Source organism: Physella acuta, unplaced genomic scaffold (assembly GCF_028476545.2).
Source record: "Physella acuta isolate Inbredline_101_S28 unplaced genomic scaffold, ASM2847654v3 ptg000200l, whole genome shotgun sequence".
Lineage (NCBI taxonomy): Eukaryota > Metazoa > Mollusca > Gastropoda > Physidae > Physella > Physella acuta.
In genome coordinates, this window is record NW_026731719.1 from 1,184,017 (window position 1) to 1,201,097 (window position 17,081).

Below are 17,081 nucleotides of genomic sequence, written 5' to 3' on the forward strand. Positions count from 1 at the left end.
TAACATTACAAACATGAATTAAAGTTGTGTAAAAAAATTAAATTCTAAATACATATTTAGGAATATAAAACAAATTAAAAAATATTAAAAAATAACTTTATAAAGCTAATTTTATATATATATATATATATATATATATATATATATATATATATATATATATATATATATATATATATATATATATATATATATATATATATATCACATTTAATTATAACATATCAATAAAATAAAAATGGAAGTAATTTAGACTATAATTTAACATAATATTTGCAAAACATACTGATGGCATAAACAAGTTATATATTATCAATAACAAGAAAATAACAGTGAAGATGTGCAAGAAATTATGTCCAATCTTACCAACACAAGACACACCATCAAGACCTAAATAAAGCCCACGATTACATTTACAGCGGTAACTTCCTTCTGTGTTTTCACATATCTGTTGACATTTACTCAGTTTGGCTTGACATTCGTCTATATCTAAAATCAGAGAAAGGTTTTTGCTCCTTACAGTCATGCGATCTTTTCAATTTAAATATTGCAGTTACTAAACAAATTATGAGTCACCTAGTTATTCTGTGTTTTTATAAAAATTATATTAATAAAAAAATTACCAACTTCACACAAACTGTCCATTTAAAAAGAAAATTGGAAATACAGATTTAGCTAATCTTATAAACAGTGATAATTCCTAACAAATAAATTATCATAATTATTTACTTTATACACATTTTGTTTAAGATTAGTTTTTCAGCAATGTATTTATTATATAACATAAGATCAGTTTTAAAAATATATATATTTACAAGTGGAAAGAATGCTTCAATTCAATTCAATTAAATTTTAAAGCCTGTTTTATTATAACAATAAATACCAGTATCAATTATGACCTTAATCATATCTTCAAGTAAGTTTCCCTTTCAAACCTGATAGTCTATGGGGCAAGTGAAGTAGAGTTCACTTGTTTCTGTGACCTCGGCATATGAAGAGATAGTGTGCTCAGCACTATGCCCAGCCGCCTTTACTTTCCCTAACCCGAGTTAGGTACCCATTAGAGTTGGGTGGACTGAGGGACGTCCTACTGACTTGAACCTGGATTCGAACTCGAGACTTACAGGTTATGGATATCTTGAATATCATAATATTTGTGATATTGAATTTACCTTCACAACTGTCAGTTGGTCTGTTATAAGAGTACCCAGCATGACAAGAACATGAGTAGCTTCCCTCTGTGTTGTTACACACTTGTGTACAGTTGTTTAATGTTGGCTCAGCACATTCATCAATATCTGGTAGTTAAAGCAATGCTAGAAATTATCTTCCATTAGCAACAAAACCATATTTTAAAAAATTATGGTTTGAAGAAAAGTTAACTTGATAAATAATTTTGAGATAATTATTTCACCAAACGTTTTTAAAAAATCTCAAATGTCAAAATTTAATACAATTCTACCATCTCTCTCTCTCATTCTCTCTCTCTCTCTCTCTCTCTCTCTGTATATATATACTAGCTGCATCCCGTGCTCCGCCACGGTAAATCTTTTTTAAATGTACCAACTTGGGAACAGGACAAAACTAAACACAACACAAACGAACGCAAAAAAAAAAAACACAAACAAAAAACAAACACAACACTCATAACATAAACACAATTTAAATGCAATCATAAAGGCATATTGCTCACAGTCTAGCCCTTAGCGCCAAATCGCGCCCTTTCCGGTGATTTGCACCCCCCTTAAACTTTCGATTTGCACCCCTGTCCCCCCCCCCCGCCCTAAAACTTTCGATTTCCACCCCCCCCCCTCGCAAATTTTTCCAACCCACTTTGGCGCCCCCTAAGGTCGGCACCCGGGGACATGTGCCCCCCCCCCCCCCCCATCGCTACGCCTCTCCTATAAAACCCCCAGCTTGTCCGCAAACCGACAGAATAATAATTAGTAAACAGTATAAATAATAGGCAGTATTTAAAATATCCGTGTTTTACCTACTATATTTCACTTTATCCATTCACGCATTTTTTTTCCAGTACTTTAAATTTTAAAAATTTACAATAGAGTTTCATAACTAAAACCATTGTGCACCTAATGAACGCGATGACGCGCCTATAATAGTGCTGAATAGTTGATTAAAAATTATAAGTAATAAATAGTAGGGCCTACATTCAGTGAATAAAATAAATAAAAGATTGCCTTTTATCAATCCATGCTAATTATAATTTTCTAACAATAATTTCCTCTTACACATCCGAATAATTTGCATTCACATTTTGCTAATTATATTATTGCAACACTAATTCCTTCTATGACGAACGTATATTTGCATTCACATTTTTTATTAGCGTGAGTTTAATGTATTTTTAAATTACCTCCTTTGTCAAAATTAGAAAAAAAGAGTTAAATTAATTTGATTTTTCTACCCTGCTGTTATTATGTTATTAAAATGTATCCACTTTTTCTATGAATATTAACGAAAACTATATTTGACATTGATTCTTTTAATATGTTTTAGCAATGTGCGTGTATTTAATATTTTCTTTAAGTTATGCAAAATTGTACAAACAGTGGAAATTATAAAATAGCTCTATGTCACTATATAAACAAACCCTACTCTAATACTTATAATAAGACACTGCGGTGCACTGAAAAGCACTGCGTGGTGCGAATGTTTACTTTTATGGTTCTAAAAGCTATAGCGATGACGGAAGGAAGGACTGACACACTACTTGCCCGCTTATATTATATATATATATATATATATATATATATATATATATATATATATATATATATATATATATGAATGTATATATATAGTAGCCTATTTATAAATGGTACAATGTGTAAAAAAACATAATACACTTTTTATTACCAGAACAAGAATTGTTGTCACTGATCTTAAAGCCACTCTTGCAGACACAACTAGCATTGCCAGGTATGTTGACACAAACTTCATTACTCTTACAAATGACTGATCCTTCTATACACTCATCAATATCGGTTTCACAATAAAAACCTGTAAAGTGGAAAGATGAAATACACAACTATCATTTACATTTTGAGATATTAAGATTTTAAAAATGTGTATAAACAAGAGGTAGAAAAATAATATCAGTGAATCAGGATTGACTATCAAAAAATAGATTGATATTAAAAAATTACATGTGAACCTAACTTTATTTGTAAACCTGACTAAACCTGTGAATCAAAACTTTACCTGTGAAGCCATGTTTACAAACACATCCAGACACAGGACTACAGCTCTCTGCTCCTAAACCACAGGAACAACTGTGCTGGCAGTTGATGCCCCAGGTGTCGCCAGTACATGCTGGTTGGGATACAATTTATTACATAGATAAATACATGTTTCAAGTATCCCTAATAAAAAAGGTTGAAAATGTTTTTGAAAAACTGTGTCATTATTTAAAATCTTATTCAATTCAATTATTCCATTAATCTTAATAATTGTATTGCCAGGAGAAAAACCTAAAATTTCTGCAAAAGCATGGCAATAGTCATCCATTGTTTGTATTCAGTATACCCAGTGATGCCTAATTCAGTATACTATTATGGAATAAAATTAATGAAACATGTTTAAATTAGAAAGGAATAGATAAACAAAGTACCTAAACAATTCCAGCCATTGTTGTCCAGACTAAATCCTGCAGGACAGGAACAGGTGTAGCCACCTTCAGTGTTGGTACATTTATCTTTGTAAGAACATTTGTTTGTTTCATTTGATGCGCATTCATCTTTATCTGCTCATGAGATCACAAACATTTAGAGTCAATCAAAACTAAGCTTGTTTCATTTCATGAGCATCCATTTATAGCTACTTATAACTTACAGACACACTTGACATTAATTTTATAGAGTAAATAACAGTGACTGGTCATAAAATCATTTTAAAATGTATCAAGCCTACACTTATTATCAAATTAAAATTTTATATAATTAAATTGTTTATAAGTAGTAAAAAAAAGTAAAGTTTCCCTTTCAAACCTGACGGTCTATGGGGCAAGTGAAGTAGAGTTCGCTTGTTTCTGTGACCTTGGCATATAAAGAGATAGCGTGGTCAGCACTATGCCCAGCCGCCTTTACTTTCCCTAACGTGAGTTAGGTACCCATCAGAGTTGGGTGGACTCAGGGACGGTAAATTGTTTATAGACAATATAAAAAATACAGATATACAAACATATATATATATATATATATATATATATATATATATATATATATATATATATATATATACATATAAAAATACTGCAGCCAAAATAGAGGTCAATAAAACACAATATTTCTGCTTACCTTTACATAACTGTGCCCCATTCTCAATAGTTTTATTATATCCTCTATAGCAAATACAAGTCGGCTGATTGTTCTTATCTAAGCTACATCCCTGAGTACAGTTTAGATTAGCTCCTGCACACAAGTCTTTCACTAAATATGTAACAAAATATTTAAATATTTATTTGTAAGACAATCTTAGACACAGCTTCTTGTATTGGCTACTGTTTTTTATAATCTTTTCTAAAATATTTCACAGTTTTTGATGTGATAAGTATTCACTGACTTACCACTGATACAGTCTCGACGATTTTCTCTCAGTATGTATCCAGGTTGACATTGACAGTTGTATTTCCCATCCACATTGTGACAGATGTGTTGACATCCATCTATCTGAAGCTCACATTCATCTATATCTGTGGTGGATAAATAAATGTTTTATCTGCAGCACATTCATCTATATCTGCAGATTTATTGATGATCAGTTTGAGCTAGGACAGTTCTACACATTTTTTAGTTTTGCAAAAATTTAAAGTAGGTGTTTATATTTTTAAAAAAATCTCTAACAATAATTGGGATTACAAGCTTTGGCATCAAAAAATGTAATGAAAAAGAACATTTAAATATGAGTGAACAGATATATGTATTATTATGTATATAGTAAATAATGATCAGCTGTACAAGATTATAGGTTACTAACCTTGACACAAAGACTTGACATCCCGTGCATAACCTGTTTTACACTCGCACCTGTAGCTACCAGCAGTGTTGAGACAAACCTCCACACGGAGGTCACAGGTCATGTTGACACCAATGTCCACACATTCATCTATGTCTGTAGTGTTTTCACAAACAAAATATTCTAATTAGATATGTTTTTGTGTGGCACACTTTAAATACTGAATTAGTTAAAGTTAGTATAATATGAAGTTAGACTTACATTTAAATTTTAATTACAACATAAAATATATTAATATTTACATGAGCGTAGGATAAAGCATTAATTAAGTAAAATAAAAGAATAAACTATTATGCTCTAGTGTTATTTTTAACTTTTTATTAGCATGCATGCCATTTGGAGTATTTTGTATCCTTGTAAAGTTGTATGCAATGTTAATAATTATAGAAAGTTATACACAAAGTTATACACATATATATATATATATATATGTATATATACATATGTATACATATTTATATATACATATGTGTATATATATATATATATATATATATATATATATATATATATATATATATATATATATATATATATATATATATATAAGTAGCCTGCTTCACTAAATTTTAAATTAATTTATTTCCTAATATAGTAGTTTAACTAACCTATGCCATTGCAAAGTATAACCATCCTGAGACAACAACCCAGACAAAATATTTCCAAACTCATTTTGGGCGTGAAATAAACATGTTTTAAAAATATTTGTGTAATATTTCATGTATTTCCAAAAAAAAAAAAAATAGGAAAAGAAAACTCTTATATCAGTAATGCTGGTCAAAAGTATATAAACACATAATTTGGATTTGTATATTGGTGTCTTATGTTCTTTTTATTTTCATGATTTTTTAATTTATATTATTAAATATATTATATTATTGAATACATTTCTTTTTATAACTAAGTTATTCTTCAGTAGGCCTATGTCTTATTTGAATAATTGTTAAGAGAAGCAATTGCTTTTTATTTTACTTAGTACAAAACTATTTTAAAGTAGCTTTATGGGCACCCGGCAATAAGTCATGGAAGTAGTGTGAACGTTTGTCAAACTACAGCTCATGTAGATTTTAAAATATTTTTCTACGCAAAAGTGTGTGTTGGTTACTTTAGAACAATCACTGCTATAGTAGACCGGCTTGTTTTTTACAAAACCGCTATCCATGTGTACGAAAAACATTATACTTTTTGTTTGGTCGGAATTAGGCCCTAAACGGACTCCATTCCCCCCCCCCCCTCAACCACACATACACATTTCGGGGTCTGACAGCATGATAGTTCCGCCACTGGTTATACATTATGGACACCATAATAACCATGGTACAGAAGGTTAGTATAGTAAGCAGATGTCGGCTTGTAGTTTAGAGTTTGATTAAGCTAAACCTGTGACAGCTGTAGGTCTACATACCAATGCATCTATTAGACTGTTGCACGTAGCCATCTGGACATTTACACAGAAAAGAGCCAATTGTGTTTTCACAGATAAATCCCTCAGGACAAGTTGTATGGTCAGCACATTCATCTTCATCAACATCACAGCTGACCCCTGTCCAGCCATCATCACACATACAACCTTTTACTGTGTCGCAGTTACCTCGTCCCTTACAGTCACATTTACTTGTACAGTTTTCTCCATAATTGGGTAGTTCACATTCTGAAAACAATGTATACAATCGTCTGCTATATTTAGTTTGATGTTTTCAAAGTACTAATTTAAACAGCATATACAATTAGTTTTGATTCACAAATGTAATACTTGATATTAAATATGTTATATTATTTTATTTAGTCAATGTTTACTTTGACATGAGACACCATCTGTCAGCAACTGGAAACCTGGATAACATGAACAATGAAAGCTGCCTTTTGTGTTTTGACATGTTTGGCTACAAGGCACATTCGCCAGGCTACATTCATCCACATCTGAAATAATCACAAATTTAACTTCATTATTTCATTATGGTCATTGTGATGGTGTAATTTTTAATCAAGTGAGCTTCATATATGTTGTCAGTAGAAATTTCAAGACATTTCCATTAAATTATATTAAAATAAGAAATATTAAATTATATTTATTTCCAAGTAATAACTTATTGATATAAGTTGAGTCAAAATGTTGATTGAAGCAGATTTATAGCTGTCAATCATGTACCTTACCTAGACACTCTGTTGTGTTGTTTGGATCTGTCACATATCCTTTATCACACTGACAGATAGAAGTTCCATTCTGTCTACTCAGGATACATGTGTGCTGACAGTTGAGACATTTGTCTATTACAGTTTTATCTGAAACGGAAATGTAGGACATCACGTCATGTATTTTCTAATTTCACCCTGAAGATTACATTTGACACATTTACTAATTTGTAATGTAGGATGTCACATGTATTTTATAATTTAACTAGCCGGCCAGGCCCTGCTCTGGCTTCTGTGAAAAACCTTCCTGTTAAAGACCATTACCTGTGTGTTTAGTAATCATCATAAACCCGGCATTGCCCACCCAAACCACAACCAACCAAAACCAAAACAACAAAACGCAAACATAACGCTAACACAAGTACAAATACAAAAGAAAACAAAAACCTAACAACAAACACAACCACAAACACCAATACAAACACAAAGAAAAAACAAACAAAAAAGCAAACGAAAACAAAAACCTAACAACAACCACAAACATCAATACCAACACACAAAAAAAAACGAAAAAGCAAACGAAAACAAACCAAATCCAAACGCAAAACCAACCAAAAACACAAATACAAACCCAAAGAAAAAAACACAAACAAAAACGAAAAAAGAAAAAACAAAAACGAACCAAATCAAACCGCAACCACTAACGCAAACCCAACCTAAACACAAAGAAAACACTAACGCGAACATAAACGCAAAGTGCTCACAGTCTAGCCCGGGGCGGAATCGCCTGTTTTAGCTTAATAAACGACTATAGTACCCCAACTTATTCATAGTCTTTTGCACCTGTTTCAATTTAATGAACAATTATAATACTCCAAGCTTATTCGTAAAATACCTACAACGTTTGCACTTGATCAATTCCCGCTAATTATGTAATTATTTTTTTCCCAACACCTAAACAAAGTAATAAAAAGTAAATTCTTTTCCACTAATGCAATGTTTTTTATAAAGGGAAGTAATTGTGTTTTCCTAATTTATCAAAGGGAAGTAAGTGCTATAGGACTAAATAAAGACATAATTAGAATTTTTGTAAAAGATGATATTTTTTAAAACTTGTGTTTAATAAACATGCCGAAAATTATTACTTTCAGTTTGATAAATGAAAATTATTTCCCAAAACTTTCAATATTAATTTTTTAACTCATAAATTTAGACCATAAGGACTTTAATAATCTATTACTTAAATCCATCAAAGTATGTCAACGACAAACTTATTACATATAGAATTGAGCTTTATATATTAGACAAGGAAGATTGCATTTTACACATTTACAAATCATTTTATATTTGCTACAACAAACAGTAACTCATTCACTCTATTTTCGGCATTTGATAAAATATGCTTTTTATTTTTACTGTTCACATTTTTCCCTTCAATAGACCTACCCAAGTCACAAGTAAATCTATCATTGTTTAGTTGATATCCTTCATAGCAGGAACAATTGTAGCTGCCTTCAGTGTTCACACACAGTTGTTTACAGCCTGACATTTTCTCGTCACATTCGTTGATATCTGAAATTACAGCAGAGCCTCCGTAAACAGCAAACAGCAGCTAAATATTTAGAACTAAAGTGAATTATTTTTAGCAAACATCTAATGTAAACATGAATCTCAAGTTGTAGACAAATCAGACAACTGACCTGAACAAAATCTTTTATTTATCTGATCCAGCCTGTACCCAGTGTTACAACTGCAGTAGTAGGAGCCTTCTGTGTTTGTACATTGCTGGTCACAAATGTCAGGATCACTTGCACATTCATCTTCATCTGATCACAACATTGCAGAATACTTTTAATTCATTTTCAGCAAGAAAAACATAGTATAAAAATGCCTTATGAATTTGTGTTAAATGGAACTAAATCAGAACAAATGGATTACTAATCTTTTGAAATTAGTAACAAGTTGCTTAATGGAAAAACACACACAATAATCTTCATAAAAAATTGAGATTTTTACAAATTTCGACATTTTACACCTCACTGATATGGAAAAACATAATTTTGCAATCTTGTCAGTATGTCTCTGTGTGTGTGTGTGTGTGTAAACACGATAACTTGAGTACCGTTACAGCTAGGTTGATGAAATTTCATATATAAGTATTTTATCAAAATCGTAGATCAGTATCCACTTTTGAGCGATTTCCGATAACCGGAAGTGGTACTTTTTCTACTTTGAATTTTTCAAAAGCCTATAACTTGAGTATTATTTCAGATAGATAAATGAAATTTCACATGTAAGTAAGATCTAATTCTCTACCTTCTATCCAATTTTGAGTAATTTCCGTTGACCGGAAGTAGTAATTTACGCCATTTCCGATTTCTCAAAAAAGCATGTAAATTTATAAAGTACTAATAATATTCCGCACTATTATGCTTATTTTGTTTTGGCGTTCGCTTGGCACGCAATTCTTTTTTCTACGAGATTCTATTCTATTTTTAAAAGTTTAAGTAATTAAAAATCATGTCTATATTCCGAGTTTTATAAGAATATTTGAGAAAGCTTAGGGGAGATCACTCCCTGTTTATTTCATTTTTTTAAAGAATATGTTGTTTTGTCTTTGAATTGAATTTCAAAACTTTAGCAGACTATATTGTTATTTTCCTTTTATGAAAAGAAAGCATTAGTTTACCAACACATCTGCCCGCCTGGTCAGTGTAACCAGCAGGACAAGGTCCACAGATGTAGCCAGTGGTGTTGGAGCCTTGTTGAGCTGCCGTCAGGTCCGTGCAGTTTTGTCCAGGTGAGCATGGTCTGGTGGCGCAGGCGTCCACTTCTGTCTCACAGTTGATACCTAGTGATGATTGTAACCTTTTTTCAACAACTTTACAAATGTTAAGATATCTGGTAATCAGTACATTTATCAAAAAGATTATTAATATAAATTAATAGAGTAATTTTGTATTACCTGTGTAAGCAGGGTCACAGATACACTGCAGAACCAGGAAGTAAAAACTGAGGAACTCTCTAACACTTCCTGGGTCACAGTGGCCATGGTTACTACAGTTGGTACACACTGAGATGATGATGTTCTCTATAGAGCTGTAGGCTCCTTTAGAGTCCAATGCTCGAATTCTAAATCAAAGAAACAATGGCAGCTCAAAAAATGTAACAAAAGTTAAACATAGTTTAAATATTTTTTTTTCAAATTAGTTGTGCTATAAATATAAAACAATTTTAAAATTTACACCACTACCACTACACATTTTCACATTCTTAGGCACATACCAGAATAAAACAATAACTAGCATGTTAGCGTTTAAAGCTTTACAGATTGTGTAGTGAGTGCCGTTTAAAACTACTGAATCTCTCAAAGTTTTTGTCAGCTACAGAATGTAATGAAATATTCTCAAGAAAAACAAATTACCCCAGTGTTATAGGACTTGTCACATTTGGTTTCACAGAAATCTTCTTCTCCTGTTGGTTAACCGTTGTGCCCTTGAGGTTTCCCACTGTTTCTATGGTTACAGGGTCATGGTCATCATCCTCCACTTCAACAAAGAAAAATGACTCTACACCTTCAGTGAGTGCTAGGTAGCCATTTGTGTTCAAAGTATTGTTGTCTACCTTTAATTTTGGAGGGCTATTTTCTGTAAAATTGAGATCAAGCACAGTTAAATAGTTAGCTCTGTTTCATTACACATCAAAATATATCATATTGGCTTAAACAATGCTGAAAAAATGTTAGCAAATAGTTTTAAAATTAATAAATAAATAATTCACATTTGTAGCTATAATGTCTTACCTAAAGCATCTTTCTGTAGTACTTGTTTAGCAACTGACGCCTTTGTTGATTGTGCAAACATTTGGTCCAGTGTAGCAACATAGTCATAAATACATGCATAGCTTAAGTTGCCACAGATCCTATTGGCTTCTTCAACTGTGGCACGATCTTCCTCATCTAGGAACATGGGAACAAACTCTGGGTGCTGGTAGGTACTTGAGTTTTCTAGCTTGTCATAGGAAAATATTGAACTACTCTGGGTGACTTCCCCTTGGTGAAAGAATTTTTATTAGATTAGTAATTTATCAGCATCAAAGTTACTTGACTTAAATATGAACTAGTAACTATTTCTTAAATTTAATGATAGGGTAAAAATACTACATACATAGCTTAGCAAATTTGTAGAAAATGTCTTTCTCTGTCATATTTATCGGCAGGACTGTCCCATTGGGAAGTGTAAACTCATCTGTAACATTGCCATTAAAGTTTCCCAAAAGTCCAACGATAGTTTGATTCATCCAAGTTTTATCAACCTCTGTCTCTATTTCCAAACTTTTAAGTGCTGCAGTAACTTTAATTGTTACACCTGGATATAGGAATGTGTAGTAAATAAAATATCAAACTTTATGTAGAAGGTTACAGCAGCTATATTTTGTGTTGCTAAGTTTTAAAAAATCTATTCAGCTAAGTTGATGGCTAACCTGATGGAAATGATGCAATCAGTTTTGTTTTGTTCATTCTGTTTTCCCTAATAACACTAATGGTGAGCAAATTTGTTCTAAAATCAGGTGTTTCATAGAAGTCATAGGTGTAGTCTATTCCATTAATGTAGACAATCATAGCTGAAAGTAAAATCTAAAATAAGATATAATAGTTTAACTTTTTTCCACTCAAACCCCAGTTTTAAAAACAGAATAGAGCATTGGTGAATAGAAAAAGGAGACATAGTGATACAAATAGTATTATGAATAAAAAAAGTTATCTTCAACGCCCTCAGAAAGTGAAAAAAAATGTATTTACAACAAAATAGATCACTATTGCTAGACATCAGGAGAATTATCAAACGATGAATTTTTACATTACATAAATTAAATTGTATTAGAGTTTTAATAAGCAGTTTAACATTTGCTATTAAAAAGTGTGTTAATTTAAAGCAAATAGAAAATAAAAGGTTTCTTTTATAAAATTCTTAAAATGTGTAGGCTTATTTGAATTATTAAAAAAATAGAAATTAAAAGTGTTCTTGTGTAGAAAATTTGGAATAATGTAGACTACTTGAATTATTAAAGCAAATAGAAAATAAGTTGTTTCTTCAATAGAAAACAAATGGAAAATTAACATTTTGTTGTACGTAAAATTAAGAATGGCATACTTGAACTGTTTGGTGCCAGCTGTACTTGTAGACTTGACTCTGTGGATTCTCTGGCAGCCAAAGCTGTGAACACGGTGGCGTTGGTGAGTCTTCCATCGCTGGTCTCTGCTCGTCCTGTTCTGGCCTGTAGTTTTTTTTGAGGAAATGTTTACGTGTTTTGTTCTGTGCCAAGTTGAATACTCTTATTTTACTGTTAGATTTACATTGTTTATTAAACAATATCTTTAAAAGTATTTAATACAAAAACACTCAGCACTAATAAAAAAAGTAAGCATAATTAAGGAAAAAGATGTAGGCCTATTACAAATATGAATAGAATTATGTAAATATATTTAAAAAAACCAGAAGAATAGTAAATTATTGTTTTTATATCATTTTTTAAAAAACGTATTTAGTTCTAAGCATTAGGCCTATATTTAAATAGCAAAAATACTAATAGCTTTACTGTCACCTGAAAAGAAAAATTTGCAGCTGGGATCTCCAACATAATATACTCGCCCCACCCATTCATTGTGTAGGTGAACCCATCAAGTGTTGTAATGTGTGGATCTCCTAATGCTGAGGCTTTTATAAAGAACATACATTTATCATTGTTTTTGCTATTCTAATAAAGTAAAAAAAAAACTAAGCCTTAAAATTGAAGTTTATTTTTATTTTATTTATTAATTAACTAACTATTAACCAGAAAAATATGAAAATACTGTAAATATAATTATCTGTTTGTTGAAACTTCTAGTACCGTACCTGGAACAAAATAGACGTAGTCTGTACACTTCATGTCAGGGAAGATCTTGTAGAACCGATCACACATCAGTTTCGGCGAGTGTTCGCAGCACAGCGTGTGTGCCTCAATGTTCTCCAAAGCTTCCATGTTGTTGAAGTTGACCCACGGCCAGGGGTCGTTGATGAGAACATGGCCGTACGTGTAGGATGAATCTCTCCAACTTTGTTCCCAGTCCTGCCACGTATCGCTCTCAGGGCTTTTCATTTTATAACAGCAGAGCTAAAACATAATGTGTACAGTGAACTTATTTATAGCATAGACCTTTGTGCGACATTTATCCGCATGTTTTAGAGGATATCGTGCAACCAAACCAATCGAGAGACAGCTTTATATATAAACATCGTCAATTCTAAACAACACAACAAACAACAATAAAAGTATAAAACTAGATGCTGGTTTGTCTAACATTCTCGATAATGCCCCAAAAAATGATATGGAGTCTACTTCCTATTGATAAGTTAAAATAATGTTTACTAAATTACTAAGGGTTTATTTTAAAACTACGTCACTCGTAAGTTATGACTTTCTGACAGTGTGTGACGAAGTGGTAAAGGTTCAAAATTGTGACATCACATTGTTGCGTTTGTTTAAAAATATTTTTAAGCTGAAAATAGATCAAAGAATCTAGTATTCATCCTAATTTTGTACATATTTTTTTTAATGATTCGCGATTTTACCACCAACAATAGGAACTCAATTAAAATTTGCGGTTACATCCAACTAGCTTGGTTATATCCCTTTACGGAAATACATTTCAATATAAAGTGGGCAGTCAGCCAATAATTGACATCATGTATTTAGCGCCAATTTAAAGAATGATCTTTCTAATCAATTAATACACCATATAGCAGGAAATATTTCTCAAAGTAAACTAAAACAAACCGGGAGTGATCTCCCCTAAACTTTCTCGAATATTTTTATATAAAATAACAGGGGATGGGAACTCGGGCTATAGACATGATTTTTAATCCATTTTAAATACTTAAAGTTTTAAAAATAGAATAAAATCTCGTAGACAAAAGAATTGCACACCAAGTGAACGCTAAATAAAAAAAGTGCATAATAGTGCGCAATATTTTTAGTACTTTAAAAATTTACATTAGTTTTTTGAGAAATCGGAAGTAGCGTAAATTACTACTTCCGTTCAACGGAAATGACTCAAAGTTTAATAGAAGGTAGAGAATTAGATCTTTTACTTATATGTGAAATTGCGTTTATCTATCTGAAATAGTACTCAAGTTATAGGCTTTTGAAAATTTTAAAGTAGGAAAAGTATCACTTCCTGTTATCGGAAATCGCTCAAAAAATTATACTGATCAACGATTTTGATAAAATACTTATATATGAAATTTCATCAACCTAGCTGTAACGGTACTCAAGTTATCGTGTTTACACACACACACACACAGACACACAGACATACGGACAAGATTGCAAAATTATGTTTTTCCGTATCAGTGAGATGTAAAACGTCGAGATTTGTAAAAAATCTCGATTTTTTTTTTGCACGATTACAATACTTTCTCTATACTTCGTATATACGAGAAAGTAAAAATAATGTTATCACCTCATAAACTGAGTTTTTGCAAAATATCAATGTTTCTCGTACTGCTCATTCTATGTAATTACCATATCCTTTTATAATTATTGGGGGGGGGGGGGCAAATCCTATTTAGATCTGCATGGTTTTAATTGATTTATACATCATTTTAAGTTTGTTATACACGACAAATGTGAAAAAGTCCCCCGTGCTACTAGTATCAACGTTGAAATAAACTGTTTATTATTGATATGTAGCCTATTCAGTAAAATAATTCATAATTATTATTGTACAGGATTTAAGACATGGTAAAAAAAAAAGATAAGTGTAGTCATAATTAATAGCAATGGAGACAAGCGAGTTGACGAGATTCCTTCCATAGTGTTGTTGTCATGGAATAAAAAATAAAAAATAAAAACTTAAGCCTAAAATTAATTTAGAAATTTTATATTTTTGGAATAAATGCTATAAAAGTTGCAAATCCAGAGAACTAGAAAATAATTTGTTGAGTTTAAGGCTACATTTCTATTTATTTTCATCAAGCCTAAGTTATAACCGGATGTTTCACTTTCGTAAGACAAATATTGATTGGCTGTACAGTAACTTAGTGATCGATAACTATTTGTTTACAAAACTTTGCAGATCAAGTTTTTAAATAACAATGCAAATTAAAAACCCCATGACCTAGTTTTCTATTTTTAGCTTACAATGTGTACAATAAAATTTTTGTCGGCCTATCCAATAGCAGGATGCCATTGTTTATGTCGCCATTACACGTGAAAACCAAATTGTTTTTGCCTTTTTTTAAATTTCTATTTAGTTACCGAAAATATTAAAAACATCAAATACGTCCAATCTTTAGTAAAGTCCGAAAAAAACCAGACAGACAGGATTTTATAACCATATTAATTGTAACTACGCCGTGCAAGAATTTTAAATTAATTTATACACCTCTCAAATACCTTTGAGACATTTCTCGCTTGTGTCCATTATTGAGTCTAAAAAAATGTTCACATTCCATTTTACCTTATTTCTTTTATTGTTTTGAAGCAATCGAGATTTGGCTACCATGCTTATGGCGTAACAGTGTATTTCCTTATTGACGCCTCTTTTTTCATAGAGCTCCCATTGACGACCCAATCTCTCTAGGGTACACGGGCATTTGTACAGATTTTCTTTCTCGTACTCATAGACCCCGTCTTGCAAGAGTTTGACGTTTTTAGACAGATACCGATGGCAAGACTGTGGTGGACTTTTGACACTTCCAACTTCAGAGTAGAATACCCCTACATAATCTGAGAAAAGATCTAAATATATAGCTAAGAACACGTCATCTCTCTTTGATGAGGCATACCTAATGTAATGTTTTCATTTTTCGCTATTTATCTTTCTTACGGAGTTAATTGAACTGTTAGAAATTTAGAAAACTATTCATTTAACGTTGTAGCAGTGTGGTCGCTATGTCGGGTGCAGAGTTTCTTCCAGGCATCTCTTCGGGGGAGGGGGGGGGGGGGCGGAACCCCCCCCCCGAAAAAATTCTACCGCCCCCCTCCCCCCCCCCCCCCGAAGGAAATGAAATTTATATAATTTATATAGAAAATATATACTTTTAACAGTTTCCGCCCCCCAAAGAAAGTCTACCGCCCCCCCCCCCCCCCCGAAAATTTCAAGTGCCCCCCCCCCCCCGGAGAAAAAAGTCTGGAAGAAACACTGGTCGGGTGTCACTCTGTACGGCACCTCATAGTGTAACCCCCCCCCCCCCCCATCACACCAAATAAAAATATTATAGGCTATATATATATATATATATATATATATATATATATATATATATATATATATATATATATATATATATATATATCCAATTGGTGTCACCCCTTCTCCCATTTTGCCAAATCTCGTGAATTCGTGATCATATTTTTTTAACAAAGCAACGTTTCATGGTTTTCTAGATAGATAGCAGGTTTATGTCATAGTGCGCCCCCACCCTTTTAACTCTAATTAATCGGTAATTGAACTGGCAAAAAGCATTTTTCTTCTATATGTTTTGCAAGTTTTTGCTTGGTGTCACCACCACCCAATTGGTGTCAATGCCCTGCCCCCCGCCTCTGCGGTGTAGACTTCATTCCTAATATGAAGATGTTTAAATATGGCTGGATTATAATTTATTTGTATTCCTAGATACGCGTATTTGTACATTGTTTTTGTTTCTGTACTTACTACTCGGGCCTAATTGTTTAAAATCTCATTTGAAATGCGTGCATTTTAGCTTTTAAAGCATGATGTTTGTTTCAAACTAGCATGGGCTTAGATAGAGACTGTTCATCAGTAGCGTAGCGAGGGGGTGGGGGGGGGGGGGGGCATATGTCCCCGGGCGCCGACCTTAGGGGCGCCAAAATGGGATGGAAAAATAAATTGAAAGGTTGAGGGGGGT

General features: G+C 32.2%; 1 protein-coding gene across 1 annotated transcript; it reads right to left on the minus strand.

The window, feature by feature from the left end:
• Nucleotides 1-249: 249 nt before the first annotated feature.
• LOC131937111 (fibrillin-1) lies at nucleotides 250-15,925 on the minus strand. The gene is made up of 24 exons (XM_059294305.1): nucleotides 15,671-15,925; nucleotides 13,065-13,323; nucleotides 12,772-12,884; nucleotides 12,321-12,444; nucleotides 11,650-11,790; nucleotides 11,334-11,534; nucleotides 10,970-11,218; nucleotides 10,592-10,814; nucleotides 10,133-10,299; nucleotides 9,857-10,018; nucleotides 8,868-8,993; nucleotides 8,614-8,739; nucleotides 7,189-7,317; nucleotides 6,832-6,954; nucleotides 6,440-6,685; nucleotides 4,996-5,130; nucleotides 4,586-4,711; nucleotides 4,317-4,448; nucleotides 3,632-3,763; nucleotides 3,223-3,333; nucleotides 2,878-3,021; nucleotides 1,173-1,298; nucleotides 367-489; nucleotides 250-254 (listed from the first exon to the last, which is right to left on the minus strand). The coding sequence occupies exons 1-24, from the start codon at nucleotides 15,713-15,715 to the stop codon at nucleotides 250-252; spliced, it is 3,468 nt and encodes a 1,155-aa protein (XP_059150288.1). The 5' UTR covers nucleotides 15,716-15,925.
• Between the last annotated feature and the right edge of the window lie 1,156 nt (nucleotides 15,926-17,081).